Source organism: Melanotaenia boesemani, chromosome 16 (genome assembly GCF_017639745.1).
Source record: "Melanotaenia boesemani isolate fMelBoe1 chromosome 16, fMelBoe1.pri, whole genome shotgun sequence".
Lineage (NCBI taxonomy): Eukaryota > Metazoa > Chordata > Actinopteri > Atheriniformes > Melanotaeniidae > Melanotaenia > Melanotaenia boesemani.
Genome location: NC_055697.1, coordinates 17,578,756 through 17,601,725, shown reverse-complemented (window position 1 = coordinate 17,601,725; position 22,970 = coordinate 17,578,756). Strand labels below are relative to the sequence as shown.

General features: G+C 39.1%; 2 protein-coding genes across 4 annotated transcripts in view; one reads left to right on the top strand and one right to left on the bottom strand.

Annotated features, from left to right (window-relative positions):
- lzts2a (leucine zipper, putative tumor suppressor 2a) overlaps positions 1–2,907 on the top strand; it is a 47,303-nt gene extending 44,396 nt beyond the window's left edge. For both annotated transcript variants that reach the window (XM_042010986.1, XM_042010987.1), the window contains one exon: positions 75–2,907. In XM_042010986.1, the coding sequence (XP_041866920.1) occupies positions 75–257 (183 nt within the window). In that variant the 3' untranslated portion in view covers positions 258–2,907. The remainder of the gene's footprint in view (positions 1–74) is intronic.
- A 1,018-nt stretch (positions 2,908–3,925) lies between these two features.
- On the bottom strand, positions 3,926–22,411 carry pdzd7a (PDZ domain containing 7a). Of its 2 annotated transcripts, XM_042010982.1 has the most exons (16): positions 22,382–22,411; positions 21,729–22,003; positions 21,200–21,337; positions 20,897–21,071; positions 20,255–20,431; positions 19,186–19,333; positions 17,247–17,307; positions 16,054–16,581; positions 14,617–14,772; positions 10,660–10,820; positions 9,876–9,967; positions 9,700–9,791; positions 9,499–9,567; positions 8,054–8,725; positions 7,299–7,399; positions 3,926–5,071 (listed from the first exon to the last, which is right to left on the bottom strand). In XM_042010982.1, exons 2-16 carry the CDS (start codon positions 21,919–21,921, stop codon positions 4,895–4,897), a joined length of 2,940 nt encoding a protein of 979 aa, XP_041866916.1. In that variant the 5' UTR covers positions 21,922–22,003; positions 22,382–22,411; the 3' UTR covers positions 3,926–4,894. The 2 variants fall into 2 exon arrangements, with proteins under 2 accessions (XP_041866916.1, XP_041866915.1); XM_042010981.1 differs by lacking the exon at positions 22,382–22,411 and having other exon boundaries at positions 21,729–22,060.
- Between the last annotated feature and the right edge of the window lie 559 nt (positions 22,412–22,970).

The window sequence follows — 22,970 nt, the reverse complement described above, 5'->3', positions numbered from 1 at the left end:
ACGCATAGGATGGATTTATCTCTGATCCTTCTTACCTGTGTACTCACATAGTATTTTTTTTCCCCTCAACCCAGGTAATCCGCTACCAAAAGCAGCTGCAGCAGAACTACATCCAGATGTACCGTCGCAACCGTGACCTGGAGCGGGTGATGAGGGAGCTGAGTCTGGAGCTGGAGAACAGAGACATAGAGGACTATGAGGTCCGTAGTGGCAGCAACGATATCCACTTTGAGGAAATCACTGCCACTGAGATCTGAACAAACGCGCTCAAAGTAAATGTGCACAGAGTCATGGAAACACAACTCACTAAAGTCCCTGAAGATGCAAATCAAACGTTGAACTCTGGGCCAAATACTGCACTATCTTTAACTTGGAAGAAGCTCTCACCGAACGTCACTGTCAAAAGGGACATCTCCCAAAGGTGCATTTTTAACTGTCTGCTAACTCTAGTAAATCTTTACAAGTTGTCTCCTACAGCACTTTTAACAAGTTTTATACCACTACAAAGCCAGCACAAAGACTGCTTCGGTTCTGTAAAACCAAATGCAGTGAAAAAATGTTCCTTTATCAGACCACATTCAAATCAGGGTATTAAAAATTGATGGGAACTTAAAGCAAAACAAAAAAAAGAACATTACATGCAGTGCAATCTGGTCACAAGCTTCTTAGTTGCATACAACATTTAACAATGTTAAATTCCTACCAGCAATGCATGAAATCATGAATCAAAACAACCATCCAGTTAACAATGATTAAAACTACTCATTGGCCCCCATCTCCCAGCTCCAAAATCTGCTCATTTTGCTTTATGTAGTTCACAATATTGACTTTTTCTTTTCTAAATGATAAAGTATAAGATCTTGTTGGTTACGAGGCATTTTTCAGCAGTTTGTTTTTGAAAATGAATGTCCCATCACTTCAGAGAAATCACTGGCAATGAAAGAATCTGGTAACCGTGAGAAACATGTGTTGTGTTGTACAAATTTCTTGCCCTTTTTTGTCCTGGATATGACTGTTTTCTTGAGAAGCAAATCATCAAACTTAAACAAACCAGTTTCTATATTGCGCCTCTTGATTTGCTTACATGTGGACTTCCTATTCTGTCATTTCCCAAACCACTTGGACACAGAAACCAAACCCTCAAAGGAAACACTTCATTTGAACTCTGCTCATGTTCTAGACCTCCAACAGTCCCGGCTATGGCACTTAATGAATGTGTCAGCTTGTTCCTGCAATGCAGCAAGCTCTTATTTAGCTCAACCATGCAGTGTAGCAAGGCAGACATCTCCAGGATGCTGCTGAAGTCTTTGTCTTCTTTTATAAATCCTCAAAGGTTAGGAGGAAACTAAAAATAAAGCATATTTACAGTACAACGGTCTGGGTGTTACGTCACAGAGATTTAAGGCATGCTTTTTCAGAGTTTACGTTTGTTCCCTGTCACTCCCGTTAGTGCCCTTTATGTAGCTACTGGCAACCCAAAGCCAAATAACACTTTGAAAGTCTTCCCAGTCCTTGCTAGACTATGTTATAATCTTCAGTGACTGTGATACAGGTAGTAAGAATGGCATGTCTGCATGTCTTTGTTGTATGAGATTCCAGAAGAAGCTGGCTCAGGTGAGGTGAGACTTTGCAGAGGTAGGAGCTCCAGCGGTGAATGTGCTTCGGGCTTCACCAGCTGCAAGCCGCTCTGCTCTGTTCTCTCACAATAAATGCAGGGTTGTGTACAACACTGAGCATAGTAGTGGAGGGCTGCTGAGAACTTATATTTTAACAAAGAGTCTATATCAAGGAATAAGTTACATGGAAATCTATATAATGGAGATGTTGTATATTTTTATATATATATATATATATATATATATATCTAAAGGACCTGAAGATATTTTGTTGTAGTACTGGTGTAAGTGTGGTTTAATGTATATCACATGCCAATATCTCAGTTGATGGATCAATTACAAATGGAGGCATCAGCATAGAAAGAGTGCACCTAATACTGTAATGCATGAGAAGTTCATGTTTACGTTATATATTATGTGTGGAAAACTGTACCTTCTAATGACCAAACATCCTGAATAGCAGGTGATAAAAGCGAGGGAAGATTTTCAATTTTTTTTTTTTTTTTTCCGGCTTATTATTGGCCTGTTGCTCTCCATTTTGATTGATCTTTCATTTGATTTATCAACATCATAATAGCACACCAATTCATCTTGTCATCGTTAGGTTTTGTTACACAATTCATTCACAAATGCATGAGATTTATATTGTTTAAAGAAACATCTTCATAAAGGTGGAGTCCAACCTGAGCAGTCCGAGAAGGTGTTACGTTTCCTCTACTTGGAGATTCAGTTTAATTTTATTAATGCGTTTGTTCAGTCTGTTTGTTGCATGACATTACCACATTCACTGTGGTTCTAGACATATTGTTGAGCATTAAAATGCCTGCACTGTGTATAAACTCCTATAGTGCAGCCATGGGAGGTGGCCAAGTTCTGTTTGTTCAACCACATTCACTTTAACCAGACAGACTGTTATTCACCACATATAAACGTTAACAAGCACAGGCGATGCTAATCAAAAACGCACGTGCTGAAAAATTCTGTTTCCATTACTTCTGCATTACTCAAAGTCTCGTAACAATTTTCTGTGTAAATATGTTTAACACTAAATATAACAGAGTGACATTGTCTTTGATTTGGACAAAATATCTATTTCAGATGTAGCCACTGTGACTAGACCAAAGCAACGTAACAGATTTCTTTTATTTTCATCCTTTTGTGAGCATTTTTTGTATGTTTGCTTACTTTGTGTTTTCATTGGTTCATAAAGTATGTGGTTGTCCATGTATATTTTTTATGTGTACATTTCTTGTACAAATGACTGTTTTTAATTAAAGAGCAAGTTGTCACACCTCAACATGACTTGATGTTATTATATCCTCTTACCAGGAACACAGTAAGGTTTTTTTTAATTGTTTTTTTCTGTAAAGTTTAATATTTTACATGTAGTGTTGAGATTTTCAGTTATGTGTTTTTACATAAATGTAAATCAAAACATCGGATTTTGACAATAATGCTAAAGGTACATCTCCATTGTACTTAGGTGAAGAGAGGGATGGACCAGTCATCTGAATCACCACCTGATGGTTCATTTGGATCCGGTGAACTGACGTGGTAAACTCAAACAGGGTAGTGAGGGTAAACTGGAAACATCTGACTGTGGACCTTGTCAATGAACTCTTTAACACAAACCTCAGTAAAGTTTATGTGTTGTGGGGGAGGTTGGGGATATGGAATTTAAATGGACCAAATTCAGAGCCTCCATAGTGGATGTGACTTCCAGAAGCTGTGGCCAGCAACCAGAGGATCTGTTGCTGGGCATCCGGAAGAGGGAAGCCATCAAGCTAAAGTAGGAGGAAGACTTGGTTGTTCTGAGGTCAACTGAAACAGCTGGATGGCCAAAAAGCTGGCAGCAGCAGTGGTTACACAAGTTAAAATTAATGGGAGGGTTTTAACTTGTGCAACTTGCGCATGGGAGGAATTCAGTACAGCCAAGGTGAAGGACTTTTGGTTGATCACAAAGAAATTCTGGCAAACTGAGGACTCAGGAAGGGAAATCAGGGTCCCTCCCAGGTAGTTCATGGACTTGGTGGAGAACAGCTGACATGAGCTGGGATTGTTGTTGAGCAGTGGAGGAAACATTTGACGATCTCTTTTGTCTGTTCTGAATTAAATATTAATATATAATATTCTTTCTTAATCAATGGGATTTTCTATAATTACATTTAGGGTGTGCGGAATATTTTTATGCAAAAATATAAAAAAAATTTAAAGAACTTCTAAACTTGAATGAACAACTGTGCTTTGTAATAACTCAAAAAAAGACACGTGGTTTCATCTTTAAACTTTAATAGCATGCAGGGATTGAAACATTTCACCTTGTAGCCATTTCTGAGAAACACTGTCAGTGTATTCCTCCCACTGCTTTCACAGAAGTAAGGCACTATGCACTCTACATGCTCCTGCCCTTATCTCTTCTAGCCTACATTGATCTAAACTGTGCCATCAGCCTCCATGTCCTGAATTTCTCATGGACATGTTTTTCCAACTCCTCCACATGTCTGCATAAACTCAATCCACCGCATGTTGTAATTAAACCTCTAAAGTGGTGGATTGCTTCAGAGTACAAGTACTTCTGCCAAAAAAGAAAAAAAATGCAGCTAAAAAATATTAAGCAGCAATTTGCAATAATCCCCCGAGACATCCTCTAAAACCAAACTATCAGTTTTGACATAATATAGTGGTTTAATCTGAGTTTAAATCTATAAATCTTATAACACAGGATGTGGTAATCTCCCTCTGGCAATCCTGCAGGGCTGCTGGACTGAGAAGTGTGAAGTGCAGACCACTGGCCCCACTGTCAGATATAGCTCAGAGGTCATGGCAAGGCTGCCATTTAGTGGCACACTTTCAACCAAGGACAGGCTTATGAATAACATAAACTTGTCATCAAACACCCTTCACATTACATTACATTACAGTCATTTAGCAGACGCTTTTATCCAAAGCGACTTACAGTGGTTAGGCAGTAGCATTAAGGGTCTTGCCTACGGACCCAAGTCGAGATCTTGTGCAAGTATGCATTTGTTAAATGTTTGCTAAAAAAGCTAAGAATGTTATAAAACTCATACATCTGCAACATTTAGACTTCATCTTACATTTCTCTGTAGCAAAATGGATCCATAACAATCTTTAAAACAATGGCTTTGTGCCTTATATTTATTTTTTTCAGGAGGGAATTATGTTTTCTTTTTGGTTTTTTTGGTTTTTTTTTTAGTTCCACAAGAAGTTGCAGCTTTTATTGTTTATGTCCAACCAACAGTCGAGGTTCACAAAGTTTACTCAGCAGGCCTTTTGGGACTGGTGGGGGTGGCAGGGACCTTAGGGACCTTGACCACAAAAACCATTGGATCTTTGGCCTTGTTGCTGAAGGCGCGGCGAATTACATCCACAGCATGCAGATGAGTCACTCCCTGCAGACTCTCACCATCCACAGACAGCAGCTCATACCCCGCCTTTAGATACAAAGACATGTAAAAAGATAAGTTAAAAAAGAAAAGAAAAAGATATCTGTTCTATGATACATAAATTGTAAATTTTCCCTTCTCTCTGAAACATTTTCCTCTCTCTATGTAGCAATCTGTTTTTCCAGAGCAACATTATAAATCTGCTGTGATTGTTTCCCTTAGTGATAACATAATTTATGCCAGAAAGAATCGGGGCTCTCCCATTACTTTAATATATTCACAGTGAAAGATGTCACTATTGCACATATAAAGTTTCCCCGTCAGCACAAGGTCAGTGAAAAAAAGAACATACACTGAGATAACCACGTGTAGAGAAGGTTTAAAAGCATTTGCTCGCCATTTCCTGCAGGATGCGAGCTGAGAGTGGCAAATCTTTCGAGCCCTGAGGAAAGGAACTTCCTCTGATGTCATCAGTGTTTGCTGAGGATGCACCTGTGTATTGTGCTCAACCTCAGTGAAGGTTAGCAACACATAACACCAAGACACACGAGGCCGATAGCTATTGTTGTATCTTCACCAATCAGGTCTTTTTTCCTAATCCTTTTTCCTTTCCAGACATTAGACACAAACATTATTTTCTCCCTCTTTCTCTACCAGCTTGTCCTTTCTAATAAAGTGTAAACCCATTTGTTTTATATAAAAGGTTAGATCTGTGCTGCCTATCCCAACAGGTTTTCTTACAAATCGCCAGTTTGGTGTTCACCATCCACACGGCTTTTCGTGTGACCAGTGTCAAAAGATTTAGAATCCATTTAACCAAAGAGGAGATTAAAAAATGCTTTTCCATTTCTGAAAAGTAATTCATCTGAATTAAATAGATCACAACCTAATCTGTCCCATCCTCTTTACAGCCATTTATTTAGGAGGTTCTCCTCTGAATGCTTGTAGGCCATGGTATTTATTGCAATACTGCAAATTATTTTAATTTAAGCTTGGGAAGTAAAAATACTTGGCCTCCATGTTAAATTCCTGATAAATAAAATATATTTTTTCGTAATTCATTGCTTAAAGCTATTTACAAAGCTATCCTTCTAATCTTGGTCTTAAAGACTGATGTCATCAGTCCTCAGCAGAGCCTACGGCAGTGACGCCGTAACTGACCTTACTCAGAGGCTATGCATATATAAATCCAGCTTTAAACCCTTCAAAAATGTTACAGTTAAGGTCTTTGTGCCATAGAATTAAAGACATTTAACTATACTCCTTTATCTACTTAAAATGAAAATATTTTATAAGTTAACTTTTTGCAAATTATCATATCACCAATCATTGGGTACAGAACAACCAGTTATGACTCACTATCTGATTTAGCCCTGTTACAGAACCATCTCAATACATACATGACTCCTTCCTGTCCAGATTTCTACTGGTAAAAAACATGGAAGATTTATGAGAAAAGAAACTATGTAAGGACATGGCTGCATATGCACACACAAAGGAGCATTACTCAGTGGTAATCATGAGGGCCTAAGGAGACAAGATGCATGTAAACGCCAAGTTATCTTGGTCTCACTTCCCTTTGCAGAGTAGTATGAGGTTCACAGAGTAACAGAAGATATCTAAGCTATGTTGCTGATAGGGGAAACTGGCCTGTCTAGTTGAGAGGTGTGAGGTTGAGACAACAGGCAAGTGGGCATTTATCTGCGTCTCAGTCACATCTCCAACCCTCTGTTTTTTAGCCAGAATGGAAGTTCCAATTAATCACATATTATAGAGAAAGAACATATTATAGAAAAATCTTTTCTTTTCAATAGTTGAGAACATTTGTTTGATCACTTGTAACGCATAAACGCTCCACTCTCTCACCTGCCAGCCCGCAGCAGATCAGACGAGAAGGTCACATCATCACCAAATATTGTAGCTTCTTTTCATTTTTATAATTTGTTTGGTCTAGTTATTATTTACAAGGAAATGAAATGGAAATCAAATGAGCGTTAAATTTTTCTTCTTTTTCCTTCTCATTGCACACTTTCAGCTTCTCTATCAATGCATACTTTTAACAAGAAAAACCACAAGACAGGGGTCTGAAAGATGTTTAGAATACACTTCCACCAGGAATGGATGTCTGATTATTTATTTTTTTTAAATTAAAATGTTATTATTTGGTCTTGCAACTTATTACCTTAGTCTTTAGATAGAATCATGTGTTTTCAAGCTTTCTCTGGTCATCTGAAACCCAGGCAATTTGTAAAGCACTGATACTCTGGATGCTCACCTTCAGAGCCTCATTAGTAGAAGCAGCTCCTCCAGGGAAGATTTTCTCAATCTTTATCATGGGCTGAACTTTAGACTCTACCCCTCCAGAGATACTAATACCTGTAAAGAAAGTGGAAGTCAAACAGTAAATGGGAGAATTGCTTGATAATAGTAGATGTTGGACAAATAAGTCAGTTCAAGAATAACAGGGGAGAACAATATTCAGACTGAAAGACATTAAAACATGGTCAACTTATGTCTTTATGTAGTCCTTGGAATGCCTTTAAACTTGTCTGTGGAGTAGCTGTTCGCCTCTTTGTGCCTATTATTCTGTTTTTGTGGTTACTCAGTATTTTTCTGTTTTGTTTTCTTTGTTTTTTTTACCACTTACAGTTGTTTTCTACCTTGACCTTCATGGTCAGTTTGTGTCACACTTTGCTGTCATATTGCATCTCTTCCTTTTGTCTCTTTGTAGTAACTTTAGTAATTTTTTTCTCTTGTTTTGCATCCTTTTCTGTTGATTTGTTTATTTTTCTAGTTGTTTACCACCTATGTGTCTTTTTTGTGTCTTTAATGCTACTGGGTGCCCGGTAGGCCCCTTCAGTAACCTGTTTATGCACACCTGGACTCAAACTAGCTTCTTACTCTCTCAATTTTTTTCTGAGTTCATTTTAAAGCAGGTCATTCTTTAAAAACCTTCCTGGTTTAGCAGCAACGCCCTGACATCTGCCCTAACTTCAGTCACAAAATATATGCATTTTAACTTGTACTTACCCAGTGACTGCTTGGCCTTGGAAATGGTCAAAGTGGTGATTTCATACTCCTCAGGTGGTAGAGTTTCTCTTCTTTTCACTTCATAACCATTTTGAAAGTGTCCATTTATCTGCTGACGACTCCCTCTGCTTGTGGAGGGTCTCTGCTCTCTATGGGGATCAAATACATCAGCCAAAGGAGTTCTGCCCCTCCGCTGTGAGGGGACCCTCACACTGACCTCCGTGTAGCCCTCGTGCCTGCTCTGCCTCCCAGCTATGCTGTCAGGACTGTCCTCCCTCCTCGCTCTGCCTCGACCATTCCTTACAGGTGACCTCCCTCGCTCAGGGATGGCATCCCCACGGTCAGAAACAGACAACGAAGATACTTCGTCATAACGGGGAGACCCGTTTTCTCTTCTGTTTGGGGAACGGTGAGGTGGGCGTCCACTTTGGGTGCTGTGTGATGATTCTGTAAGAAGGAAGCTGTGGGTCAGGGAGGGGCTTGGAGAGCGGGAGCGTGCAGTAGAGAATGCATAGCTGTCCACAGGGACATCCAACAGGGGAGTGAAGGCACGAGATGGTGGCAGATGACCAGACTGTTGACTTGCCAAACGAAGTCTCTCAAACTCCTCAATTAATTGACGGTCCCGCAGTGTGTCTTGGACCGGCTGGAGGTGGAATCCACCCCTGTAGTCTGGACAAACACAATAAATTCAGCTTTACTCATACGGGTGCTAAATACCATGATACTTTTCTACTAGACATTTCAAACAAACCCGTAAACTGGTGGTTTGTGATACTAGATTATTGCTAATGTGACTATATTTCATTTAACGGCTGAAATGAAACATTGGTTCTAACATATTTTTCTTGTCAAAACATGGAAACTACATTATCCATAAAAATACTCCAAGAGTTTGGGTTAGCTATTTGGGTATATTGTGCAGGCGGAGAGGAGGACCTGGATTACAGTTTGTCTGCATCAATCTGTTTTCATTATGCTCATGTTCTGAGCCTTGACTTGTGGCCTCAGACAGTAAGACTGCAGTCAGTAAATCAGTAATGATTGTGTCTCCATAACTCGTCAATGAGGTAAATGCTTCAAGTATCTTTTTATTGTTGAAGTATCACGTGTGCAAGCACAGCATTTTCCAGCCTTTTCTGCAGGTCATAAAGTTGAAATACAAGCTTCAGCACAGGCACATGAAACCAGAGATGGTTGTGCATGCCAGTGTTTGACTGTATTGATATGGTCGGGAAGTGAGCTGGCCGTTGTAGCTTGACAAGGACAGGATGCAATTTGTGTGTGCAGGTGTTTCAGTTTTAAACTATGAATATGAGACAAAGCAAAAGGGGGAAAATGTAGCCACCGGGGAGCTCATATTTCTGTGAAATGAGATGGGAAAGGAGAACATAACAGAGGTCAAAGAGGAAAGAGGATGAGAGGAAGAGATGCAACCCACTGACCTGGGACTGGGGTGATGAGGTGACGTCGAGGGGTTCCACTGCGAGGGGAGCGCAGAGCTGGAGAGCGCACTACAAAAAAATAACCAAAATTATCACTGATTTCCATAAATGTCTGGTTTGTTACTTGTTTTGGTTTGGTTTTTTCAGACTTGGATATAAGCTAAAACAGAAGTGTGACATTAGATGGATTCCTCTGCTTACTAGAGCGACTCTTGAGGATATCATATGCTTCCAACTCAAAAGGCATCACCATGCTGTCAAAACGACCCAACTCAGTGGTAGGTATCAGCATTCTGCACAAGATGAAATCACAGCAAGTCAACCCACACTTGTACAGTATGTATAATTGTAAAAGTGTATCTTACTTTGTAGCTCACCTTATTTCTCTGAGAAGAAGCAGCTTCTCTGGCCTGTCCAAGATTGCCAAAAGGGGATGCACCAAATCCTCAATCACAGAGTCAGACAAGAACTGCAGGTAAAAAAATAAAATAATAATAATAAATAAAAATTAGGAGTGCACAAATTGATGACGATAAAAAGAGGAGCCAACTAGACAGGTGCTGACTTGATTTTACACTTCTTAGCTGAAGAACCATTTTTGTTCATTTATCATTTATTGTGTTGTTGCAGAAATTTTTAAAAGTAAATTTATAGTAGAAATACTGTGTTAACAGACGGCTGGATGTTTAAAAGAAACGTGCAATAACAACAGCCTCTTTCCAAGGACAGTAGCTTTATACCATTGGGAGCTGGTTATCTGATTTGCTGTTTAATTTAAATATTCACCTGTCAAGCCCCCCTGCACTCTGTTTTCTATCTTTGCTGTATTGACAGGTAAGCCACACTATGCTGCAAGTAGACTTGATATGTGCTGAAATAAGGCAAAGCACTGGTCAAGCAACTGCAGACGTTTTATTGTTGAATGGGATGAGCAAGACTGAAGGTTCAAATTGTGGCTGATAGTCAATCCTAATCCTAAATGACAGACTAAATCCGTCTTTTGTCACAGCTGCTGGACACATCTTTTACCAAGAACACTCCACAACACAGAGAACAACACAGCATACTTAAGCCTGCAAGGGGTGCAGGTAATGTTGATTCACTGAGAGACAAAACACACAAAGGGAGCACGGTAGAAAAGTATTTAGACAAACAACTCACACGCTGACAGTGCCTCATCACAGCAGCCACCTCATCTGGGCTCAGCAGTTTCTTTGCCATGTCCTCCACGTGCTGCAGGGTCTCAGGTCGGGGCAGCGGGCTGCCAGCACGGGACTCCCTTGGGGAGCTGAAGAGCTGGAACGGATGACTTTGCTCCTTATCTAAAAATTAAGATGATAACAAGGCTCACGATGTTGAATGGTTGTTCAGAGACTGTCCCTGGCTACTTCTTCCCTAAGTGCTCTTGGGCAAGACACCAAACACAACCTTTGCCCAGAATCGTCTGCTAAATAAATATCTATTGAATATAAAATACTTTAAACATCATTCAAGTAGAAATTGTGGAGTTAAAGATTTTACTTTGATAATCCACAAGCTTGTTAGTTCCTTAAGTTATTGATGTACCTTAAGTACATCATACATACACTGCTGGGATAACTGTGGTCATATTAGAGAGACCTGAGAAATAAAACATCTTTACATTATTAATCTGTATCACAGAGTGAAACTGATGTCAGCAAGTTCAAAAAGATCCATAAAAAGCTAAGTTAGTTGTTTTGGGGAAGCAGTCGGCACCACTTGATGTGGTAGTAGGGGGATCAATGGCTTGGAGATGTCAGGGCTGCTGACTCTTGGGCTGGAGTCTGTCTCTGCCTCAATTGTGTCCTTCCTCTTTACCAAAAAGTTGGAAATATCCGCTTTTCTCTTCATGCCTACATCTTCCTATACTAAATCAGACAGGTCACAGGTCTTGCTAGCCCCCTGCTTAAATTAAACTGGATCATGTAGCTTTGGCTTAGTCAGAGTGAAGAGGAGATATTCAGCATATGTAAGTTTTTTAAGTGTTTTGTAAAACATAGTAAAATTACAGACAGGGAACACTGTTGGTGAAAGGACCTTAGAAAAGGACTGTTTGTAAATGGTCCATGTGTTGTTTTGTTGTTTTGGTTTTTTTTTAATTATCAGGAGAATAAATGTATTGTATAAACAGAGAATGATATTAAAACCAAATGTAATGAAAAAAACACATTTTTTGTTTATGATTTAGTGTTTATTAGGGAAAAAACCCTCTGTATCATATTGAATTGCATCTTCTTTTTATTTTGGCTTTATTGGTTTGCTTCCTTTACAGGGGAAGAGAGAGGATAAAATAATCATGGTGTTATTTAGAAACCAGACGTGGGCTTGTTAATTCTTTGTATTGTGTGGAATCATTGTCAATCGCGTCATGACTCATATTGAACCAAATCCCATTGTATAAAGTCAAATCATTAAAAATCATTAATGAATCACATCCCAACGTATAACAGGGGTGAATCGTATTGCATCATATTGATAGAGGCCTTCACTATATTGTTAATTTATCGTATCGCTGGCAGCGTATAGAGATGCATGTCGAATCGGCCTCAGTGGTGGTGATTCACATTCCTACTGGAAAGAAATTTCTGTTTCCCTCCATTACCAGTGACCTGTCAATCATCTGGGGTGGAACTTGGGATTTCCAATCAGATTTCAGAGGTGACCAGTGCCACCCTGGCCCCTCCTCTAGCACTGTCCCTGAGCAACAGGGATCTCAACAAAGTTGGCCCAGCCTCCACACAATGTCCTCAACAACAGCACAAAAGGCTATAAAGAAAACAAATGCATCTTGATTACCAGATTGATACATTTACATGCAAATACATATTCATAAACAGACCTAACTAGCACATGTGAAATCACACAACAAAACAAATCATAAATAGTAAGTTTTTGTTTGGATAGTCAATTACAGCCACAAAGAGGAGATTGCTCACATAAAGTTTATACCACCAAATGTAGAAGAATAACCTAAACTAACAGAGAACTACTGATAACATGCATAGTGGTTCTATATGACAAAATCTAACTGGATCCTCATGAATCAGTAAAGCAAACACACAAGTGACTAACCACAAATGGATAAGCACACCCTCATGCAATGGCTACCGATACCTAGTGTGGCTTAGTATCACACTAACAAAGTTAATGACCTCAGCTAGGTATCAATATTCACAACTGATCCATGGAAAATAGGCAGAACTTGGGCACCAGATAGCTTAACTGGTTGAGCAGACACCCCATGATGCTCCTTCACACAGCTGGCACAGGTCCTGAGACACCTTGCAGCTTCAACCCCCCCCTTCAAGTTACAATCAAAGAATGGCAGCTTTACCCCCACAATTCTTAAAAATAAATAAAGAAGACCAATATCTAGCTGTGTTTTTTACAGAAAGAAATAATATAGAGATTTTAGCATCATACCAAGACCAGTAACTAAAAATGCAACTGCAGAGCACACAACAATGATATTCTACAATTTCAAAATCCAAAGAACTCACTGCTTTCAATATACCCTACAAAATATCAGACCGTCAGTGGTTTGGCTTACTGGGCCGCTGTCAACCTATCATCCATATCTTGTTAAAAAGAAAACAACTTAACAAAATCTAGAGCCCTGAACAGGCAGCGGTCCTGAGTCCAGCCCAATGAGGAACTCAGGCCTTCACCCAACAGTGAATACCAGTTTTCAATAAACATAATAAAAGCAAAATAACAAATAGTTTATTATAAATAATTATAGCACTGCTACCTAAATAATTCACGTTACAAACCAAACAAAAACAAATTTATAATTATAGTTCAGTCCACTTTAAAATAAGTTCAAAACAACCCAGATGAGTCCTGTTCATGTTGCCAAGCTCATGATCAACAGCAAAGATTGGAGACTTCTAAAAATTAAATTAATTTAAATTTAACAAGAGGTGATCCTATACCTTTATTCACACCCTTATAGCTTAATCCAATCAAGACAATCAAACCAATAGGCTGAGAATGTTGCTCAGAAGAGCATGGAGCTGTGGTTTAAAAACAAAGTTAGCTAAAGACAAAAGAGTGCCACAAATCGTTGTTACTGCTAAATTACATAATAATGCTAGACCTTACAAGGGGAACACAGAAAAGAGGAGTGAAGAGAAAAAATGAGGTATAGATAGAACATTTAGTAAAACAACAACTGTGCAATTGACTAAGGGTAAGTTTTTAATCTAGTTAACATGTCCGTAAGATGTTTATGTTACCAGACATTACATGGGCAAAATTACATCTGGTCATGCTGCTATTACCGGTTAGCCCTAGTTTGAATCTACAGCAGGAGTGCCCAAGTCTAGTCCTCGAGAACTACTATCCTCTAACTTTTAGATGCATCCCTTCTCCAACACACCTGAATCAAATGAATGGCTCATTACCAGGCCTCTGAGGAGCTGAATGACATGCAGATGAGGGGATTCAGGAATGTGAATCAGGTGTGTTGCGATGCATCTAAAAGTTGCAGGATAGTACATCTGATCTACAGCCTCAGAAGGGTGAGGTCTGACAGCTCCTACTTTACAAGTAGAAGATTGGTGGAACTCACCCTTCTTGCAGGGTGCTTTTTTGTATGCTGTGTGGAACCAAAAAGCCAAGAAGCTAGCACAACACAGAAGACGTCAGCTGGGGACTATATGTGGGGCTAGCAGCCATTCTCCAAATCAAACAAGCAGGTGAAAGCATCCAGGATTTTGCTCTGGGCTTATCTAGACACAGCTGGCATTCACTTTCCTTAATTGGGAAAGAAACTGCTAGCCCCACCAGCTAATAGATCATTATTCTATGTAGGCTAGCTTCTCCTGTCATAACAGACAGAGATGTGGTCTCTTATTTTTTTTATCTATTTTCTTTATTTATGACAGAGAGGTGGTCATGACTACATTATTGGAAGAAAATATGGAGTCATAACTAAGCCATTTTAAACCATGTAATTTTATTTTTTATGGCAAAAACACAGAGGGTGTTTATGGGATTGGTAATATAAAATAAAGTCTAAAATGTATTTGCTTTTTTTTTTTTTCCGCTGTGTGTAACAGATTTGATAAAACTGTCCTGTGATGACATCCTCACTTTTGTCTGTATGATGAGAAGGTGACTTGGAGCGATTCTTCTCCTTACGGTCTTTCTTGAACAACAGGTTGACAAAGGTTTTAGACCGTTGAAGGCTGGCTTTACCCTCTGCTGAACTTTTCTCTCTCTGTTGCTTTTTCTTCTTCTTTCTGTCTTCTGAAGGTAGAAAAACATGGACAACAATGGTCAATACTGATGCATTTTGTTTTGACATCTAGCCTAATAGAATTAACAACGTGTGAGGGCTGATCAAACCTATCTCTACTAAAATTACAAAAAAGGGGATTGTAAGTGATGTGCCATCTTCAGATCAGTTATATATAGGTAATATTAAAATTGCTGACCCATTGCAAAACTAAGATATTCTGCATAATTTATAAATTGTGTTGAAAACATAATTTATGAGCCTTTGGGTAGCTCCATATTTAAACTGTTGGCCAATAATACAGGGTGATACACACTCCCAGCTATGAGCACAAACTGTTCATTTTTCTTCCAGTTGGCTCCTGTGTTAGATGCAGTAAATCTGCCACTATAGAAAGTAACACAGTTGTACTGATAAATTGCAGCTACACCAACCTGAACACACCCTCATTTGTAGAGAGCACTACAGTAAAGTGCTCCTGCATACATTACAAATACCCAATCAGCCCTCAGCTTTGCCCTAGGCACCCACAGGTCCTGGAGGTATGAGCAAGCTGGATAAATTGAAAGGGAAAGGCTAATAACTCAACTGCCCCTGCAATGCTTGAATGGATATGTTTCCATATGCTTGTTGTTACTCATTTCTCACAGAGGTACAACAAGTGAAAGTAAAGGGCAATCATTAGTTTGAGTCTGTATCAATTAGCCTATGTGCACCAGGACAAATTCTGCTTAGTGTTTCAACAGCTATGTGGAGTGTGGATGCTGCTGTCACTAATATATACATATATATATATATATATATATATATATATATATATATATATATATATATATATATATAAATAAATGCATAAATGCAAGAAAACCTTTGTATAATACAACAAGTTTACTGTAAACTGTTCTCACTAAAATAAGTTAGTGTGAAAAACAAATTTCTAACAGTACACGGATTGGCCTTAGACTAATTCTTTAACCACAAAAATCATCTAAAAATTTGAATGTAGATTATTATTTGTCTGTGGGAAATTCAGCAGAACTTACTAAACTTTAGAAAAAGAAAATTTGAATTACTACAACTGTATGGTCTCTCCTTTCACTCACTGCATGCTCTCCTTAGCTTCTATCTTAAGGGGAAGTTGTAATATATGTAAAGTCTAGCAACTATGGTAGACAGGATGGATGAAAAGGAACAAGAAGAACCTGATTTCTTTTTTTCTTCTTTAGATATTGTCTTATGCATTACAATGAGGGCGTAGTGACAGTTTCTCTAAGAAAGCCTTCAGATCTCACCTGACACGGTGATGTGACTTTGGGAACGTCTGATTGGCTTCCGTGGTTTGCTCAGGGCCATCAACGCTTCTGTCTTTGGTGAGTGTTTCTCAACTTCCCTGTCCCCAGGTGGCAGCATCCTTCCCCGACTTTGTCCTCCTTCTCTGGCTGCTCCCATGTCCCTTGGTCCCTCTCCTTTCCCACGTATGACTGTGTCTTTCAGCAGCACTGTTGCACCCACAGTCCGGCTGGTTTCTGTTGTGACCAACCTTTCAGAGTGTGACCCATTTGGCAATGGGTGGTCCAGGTAGTTTGGAGCTTGGGGGTCAGTCTGTATGGCAGTTTCAGCAGTTCGCTCAGTGCTGCTTGGACGTCGGGAACGATCTTCTGTAGAGATGGCTACGTCTACCATCTCAGAGCCAAAGATAGGAGGAAAAAGAACCTGGGAGAGACCACTGAGCGAGCTGAGAGGGGTGCTGGAGGACAGTGAGGAGACAGAAGAGTTGGAGTCTGAACTGTGAGATGATGGTGCAGGGCCGCTATTGGCTACTGGGGAGAAAAAATACAAAATTATGTGTGCTTTGGATTTGTGTTTGTTTAAGATATTACTGTGCCATTGCAGTACCTTAAAACAATACTTTGCAAGTGGTCTGCCTGAACACAACACACTCACATGCACAAGAAGGTTCATTACTTATTTTACACAGTTTGTTAGGAGCAAATCCTTTCTGTCCTTATATCCTGATAATCCTGTAAGCTTCTGAGAGGTAGAACATGAACCAGAAGCTCTTACATTCCTTTTTTTCCTAATGAAACTCAAAAGTAACTGTTTTGACCCAGATATCAGATCATGCACCATTCTAGATGACTGAGCTGCCTTTGAGTGTTTTAATTTAATTCCTGGAAGTGTTCAGAAGTACTCGTATAAAAAAAAAAAAAAAAAAAGATTTGAGTCAAGTAAAGAAGCTGAATGGCAGAGTTTTAGGAGAAGCAGAATACAAATGACAGCCGTTCCATCAATGGAGGATCCAACAAGTGGAATTGTAAATAAAGATAAACATGGAAATTGCAAGTCATCTGGTCATTCGAAATACTTAATTCAGTTTAAAAAATCTTTTTACATCATTTTTAGTCATCATCTCTTTAGAATAAAATTTTTAACAATATTTGTGCTATTTAAAATCAGATTAAAATGTTTTGTAAGTTCAGCTTACGTTTGTCAAGCCAGCCATACTCTGCCACCATCTCCTTGTATGCAGGATATCGCCCAGCTTCCTGTGGAAAAGCCAAACAGAAATAAATATATATTCAGCAAAAATACAAACAGACAACATGATCACATTAGAAAACTATGTGTGTATAAATAAGAATCTGTAGTTTTGTTTGTTTGTTTTTTTCTTTTAGTTTTTTTTTCGTTAATCTGCCAGAGAGAGTAGAGATGACTGTGAGGTTGGCATGAAAACATGCTCAGAAAGGCGTCACAACATCTTATAGGCAGTAAATTGTTCATTATGTTTTTTTTTAGAAATAATCCTGTGGATGAACCATTTGATGTTTTCAGTTCTGAAAAACTTCACCGTTTATTTAAATTCCCTTTTTACTATTTCTGATTCTATGTTAGTTCATTTCTTGTATAGTATGCTACATATTTTGCAGCAATAACTCTTTTTTAGTTTGTTTAAATCAAGCCTTTCACTTGTTAACTGTGTTGCTTTGTGTATGTATGTATATATATATATATATATATATACATATATATATATATATATATATGTATTAAAAAAACTGTACATGGGTAGACAAAGGCTTGAAATACATTGTCCAGGGGCAATGAAGGAGCCATGTTCCATCAAGATTAGTGTACAACAGCCTCTCAAGTCTGTTTCAAGGAATTGTCTAAAAAATATACAACTTAAGGTCAATGTGAAAACACTCAAGCTTATAAGCCTTATATCTCTAGGTGTGAGAGAGCTTAAATTCATAAGGTTAATCCTTGCTTAACTGTATGTGTCTCTGATCCATAAATGGGTCCATGCAGGACGCCATAAAATTAGGCTTTCTGTTGATTATAACCTGATCCCAGAAAGGCTTTGAATAATGAACGCTGTCCCTGGCTGTTTTTCACACATGGAACCTGAGATCAGAGGAGTAAAATGAGCTAAGAGCACACATGCGCATACTCAAGCACAGTGCACTGCATACATATACCCATTCATACACACGGTTGCTTAAGTAGGAACAACATAGGTTAAGTGACGCGGTCTTGTACGCATGCATGCTCACAGAGACACATAAGAATTTCAAGGGCTGCAAGCCAGCTGTCTGCTCTGCTGTGCAGGCTCATTGAGAAGATATGGTGCTGTTTAACATGCTCATACGTTTAACTGTGTCTGCACTTAAAGCTTCGATCCACTGTCACATTTAAACATGAAGGAATGATTTCTACTGAAGCACAGATGCATGACAGAGTTTGGAAACACATTTCTGAGATCAGACTTGAACCTCTTGTCACTGGATTTCTGATTATTTGAAAGGACCAATTTGCAAACTCAGCACAACATAATATCACATTATATATTATTCGGAAGCATTTCTTCCCACTGTATGAATATGCACCCACATTTTTTTTTCCTTTTTTATGTCTTAGCCTAAACTTTTCTTCTGTAGGCAAACTTTGGCATTTAAGCTTGTAAATATGATATACCTTTACTATGATCACTTTTCTATCAAATGAATTCTCTTCTTAAAACAATTTTTTTTTTTGTAAATTTGGAAGCCTTTGTGAAATCTAGCAAACTTGTCAATATGATGTGTATCACTGAAGGACATTGCATATCCCCTCTTTCCATCTTATAAATTATGACACATACACAGAATGTTGTAGTGGTTTACAAGTGAAAACCTGCTGTGTTCATACAGTTTATTACTGAGCACCTAGTGTACAGCTGGTGTAACAAAGCAATGCTGAAAATGTGTGATGGAAAAAGCAGAAGTAAATCTAATACAGAATTTCTTTTGTTGTTGTTTTTCAAAACAAAAGAAAGTAGATTACTGAAATTCACTGTCAGTAACATTAAATCCTTTATTGGTGTAAAAAAATGATTAGAGCAGCTTTAATGTGGCATCAAAATTAACAATAACATTGCCTCTCACCCTGATGGTCAACATGATATGGGTGTGGCTCTTTAGGACTTCCACTGCATTGCTATGGGTGATGTCATCAAAGCTCACCCCATTGGCTGCAAGGATTTGATCACCCATTTTGATGCCATGTTGTTCTGCAAGCCCACCTGGGTCCAACCTGAGAAGAAATTGAACAGAATATACAGATCCATTCCCATAAAACACACCACAAAACTCAGGGAACTAAGGATCTAATGGACTTATCTTTTTTCTTCTTTTCTTTTCTTTTCTTTTCAAAACTAATTTGATTATTTACTATATTCTGTGCTGTTTTTGTCTCCCTCTGTATGTGATGTAACAGATATTTGGCAAGTTAAATGTGCTGCATGCTAATACACTAAGAGAATAGGAAGATCTTTTTTTTTAGTAATTTTAATAAATGCAAATAATTAATGTTAGCTCTATAAACTTTATAAGTCAATAGGAGTTAGTTTTGGACTAATCAGTCTGTGTTTTAGGCTTCATGAGCATTCCCTTCTGCTGAGATATCTCTCCTGGAGAGGCAAACAGTGTAATCAGTCTTTAAAGAGTCAGACAGAAACTCTAACTGTCCCTGCAGCTATGTCTTTTTTTTATTTATGTTTTAAGAGAATTTATCAAAGAGGAAGCAGTCTTTTTACATGTGTCGACTTCTTATCTTGAAACCTAACCTACTTCAGAGCAGATTAAGTTTCCAGCATAAGTTGCCATGGTGATACAACTCAGTGACAAGTAAACCACCTTCATAACAGACCCAGAGCTAAACCTAGGGTTTCCCTAGGAAGCCACGAATCCTGCTTCGTAGTACAGTCCCCTGATCTAACATAAAAACAAAAGAAAACTGCCAATGAGATTATGATCTAATATTTAATTATTGTGCCACTTATATCAGTTTCTAGCTCAGGGGAACTTCAGCAGTGTTTACTGAACCTGGGTACAGAAATTACACTATCCCGCTGCCTTAATGATTAAATTTTTGCTTATGTGGAGTAAGTTGCTGCTTTTACAGGAAAACAAGCTACATTCAAACATGTTTCAGTTCTAATTTCCATGTTCATACTTTGAAACAAAAATGCCCAGTCCAAACTCTTTGCCTCCTCTGATGTTGAAGCCCAAACAGTAGTCATCTGATGTGGTGAAAAGATGTACGATTCTGCGGAGAGCACTGTCTGAACTGGCCTCTGACGGTGTACGGCCACTCTCCTCCACCACCATCCGCCGATGAATCAGATCCACCCTTGATATATATGTAAAACGGGATATATATATATTTACACACACATAAAATCTTCCTATATACTGCTTTTCCTTTATCCACTGAACTTAGGCCTGTCAGTATCAGTTAATCAAATAGCCATAAAGGTCACAGCAGTAATCCATCCACTGCTGCCACATGAAACCTAGATACAGTATATCCCAAAAGAAAGATAACCAGTGTGAGCAACTGTCTAGTAACAAGCCTTGCAAAACAGGAGCCACAGAAAGGTCAGTGCATGTAGTAAGACAGTTGGAGTCTACTTTACAGGATAACATACTTAGCAAAGAGTATGTAGTCATACAGTACAGTACAGTTAGTTTGGTAAAGTTGTTAAATTCACTCTAAAGGGCAAACATCTAAAGATAGGACTGAATTTCTAATTAAAAATAATTACATTTTTTAAATCAATTCATATTGAAGCCTCAATGAGGTGGCTGGTCTCACCATGTGGTTTTCTCTTTAGAGTAGCGGATGCCGGGAATCTTGCCCACACGTCTCAACACCATTCTCAGTTTGTTGTTGCCCGTCAGGACCTTCACAGCACTACTCATGGTGATGCTCTCCAGGCTGACACCATTTACCTCCACCAGTTTGTCACCCACTGTCAGTCCAGCCTGCGCTGCAGACACAGGTGGGACTCAGCATGATAAACAAGAGCAAATGTCACATGTAAACAGAGCACCACATGCCTTGATGTAAACACACTGAAGCCGACAAACAAAACACATACACACTCTCTTTTCCTACCTGCAGAGCTGTCGTATTCCACCTTGCTGACGAATATGCCGAGTCCATGTTCAGAGCCCCCGCGGACACTGAAACCCAGACGTCCATCTGGGCTCTTATCTACTGTCACTGTGTGAATGTCTTCACTGTCATCCCCTCCTGTAAACATACAAAAACACAAAAAAACCAGACACGTACCTGTCATACAGGTGTGAACCATCTGTCAGCCCATTAGTGGTATGGATTGTCCCAGTTACATAATAATAAAATAATATGACTCATTTCGATAATATGATCTGGGGTAAGATAATATGGCTCCTAAACATCTAAAAATCTTGGGAACATGATGAGACAGAACTATGGCAAGATCTAAAAAAATGTTCAGAATAATCTATTTTTATTTGAAAACTATGAGAAAACCAACAAATGTTAACATTCATTTTGGACTGATTTCAGACTGACTGACTGTCCTAAACAGGCCAGAGCTGTTGGTGAGACTGTGTGTTATCACAATAACAAAAAAAAAAAAGCCATTGTGTTGAAACCTCACCATCCACAGGTGCATTGATAAGAATGACTCTGCCCATAGGTGAGGATGACCTGCGTCTGTGGCGCTGCTGTTTCTTCAGCATGTAGCGCATTGTGTTGTGGGAACCCCCATTCTGGCCACCATTGTTGAAGTGGGGGTGTCCCGCTCCATTTGTCATCTCTCTCCAGGCAGGGGAGTGAAAGGAGTCAGCCATGGTATGTGTCCGGAAGACCTTTCCTCAGTCATCCAGGCAGAAGGATATCCAGGACTGCCCGTCAGGATGGAAGAGGTGCAGCCTGGTATTTTGGGGGAAGGTGGAAAGGCACAGCTTTGGTGGAGAAGTGAGTTTTTTGGGAGGGTTTTAATACTGCTGGTCCAAACAGGATTACAAAATACTGGAGCTAGTCCCCAGTGCAGCAGGTATCCTTCAAAGCCACTGGTAGGAACACAAATCACTACTTGAAACCATTGCTAATAAAGTTTAAAAAAGGAAGAAGATGAGCAAAACTCTCCATTTGAGTTTAAACCCAACTTCAGCTGAAACACTCATTTTAAAAAGTAGTCCTCCATGACTGTATAGTACTCTCCAGGATGGGATCCTAATTTTTGTAGGCAATGGAAGTTGATATAATCCAAAGTATCTTCTGAAAATATTTCCTGAAAACCATCGGTACCTGTTTGACAGTGCTCCATTTGAGAGACACGACCTGTCTGCGGAGAAGTCTGTGGTGTATGGTGATTCCTCTGTGGTCATGTTTAATTAAAGGCGTATCTGTTGTGAAAAAAAAATGCGATGAGTAAACGGACTCAGATGAAGCAGATGAGATTCTAGAAGCCTCTTGTTTTCACAATTTAATGGCCAACCAGTTGGGATCTCAGCTATAAGAAAATGCTGTAGAGTTTAGTTTTGTGGTCTTGCGGTGAAAATAAAGAGTCACGTTCACGTAACTAAAGTGGCTTTCCAGTAATTCAGCACCATGGATAGCGACACAGGGGTCACACAAATAAACATGAGGCCTGATCCCGAGGACATTTGTCTTCTGGTATTCTTGGCTCTCTAAATTTCTGAATATCACGTTTAATAAATTAAAAGAAAAGAAAAGTGATGGTGTGGTAAATACCAACGTCGCTGCCACAGCGTTAAACTTCAACCACAGTCGGAAGTTATTCTCGCTGAGCCATAAAACCCTGCAGCGAGCAAACAGTAACGCCATAACACTGTGCTGAAAAGAAAGGAAATAAAGCATGACAGCATTACCTGCT

What these genes read in the sequence shown, in the direction of transcription:
- pdzd7a (XM_042010982.1), bottom strand. Translation starts at nt 21,921, where the DNA reads ATGGCTGACTCCTTTCACTCCCCTGCCTGGAGAGAGATGACAAATGGA. An exon ending in CTTCTTCTCAGAGAAATAAG is followed by an intron (nt 9,792 to 9,875) that starts GTGAGCTACAAA and finishes CATCTTGTGCAG; the next exon opens with AATGCTGATACCTACCACTG. An exon ending in CTACTAATGAGGCTCTGAAG is followed by an intron (nt 5,072 to 7,298) that starts GTGAGCATCCAG and finishes TTGTATCTAAAG; the next exon opens with GCGGGGTATGAGCTGCTGTC.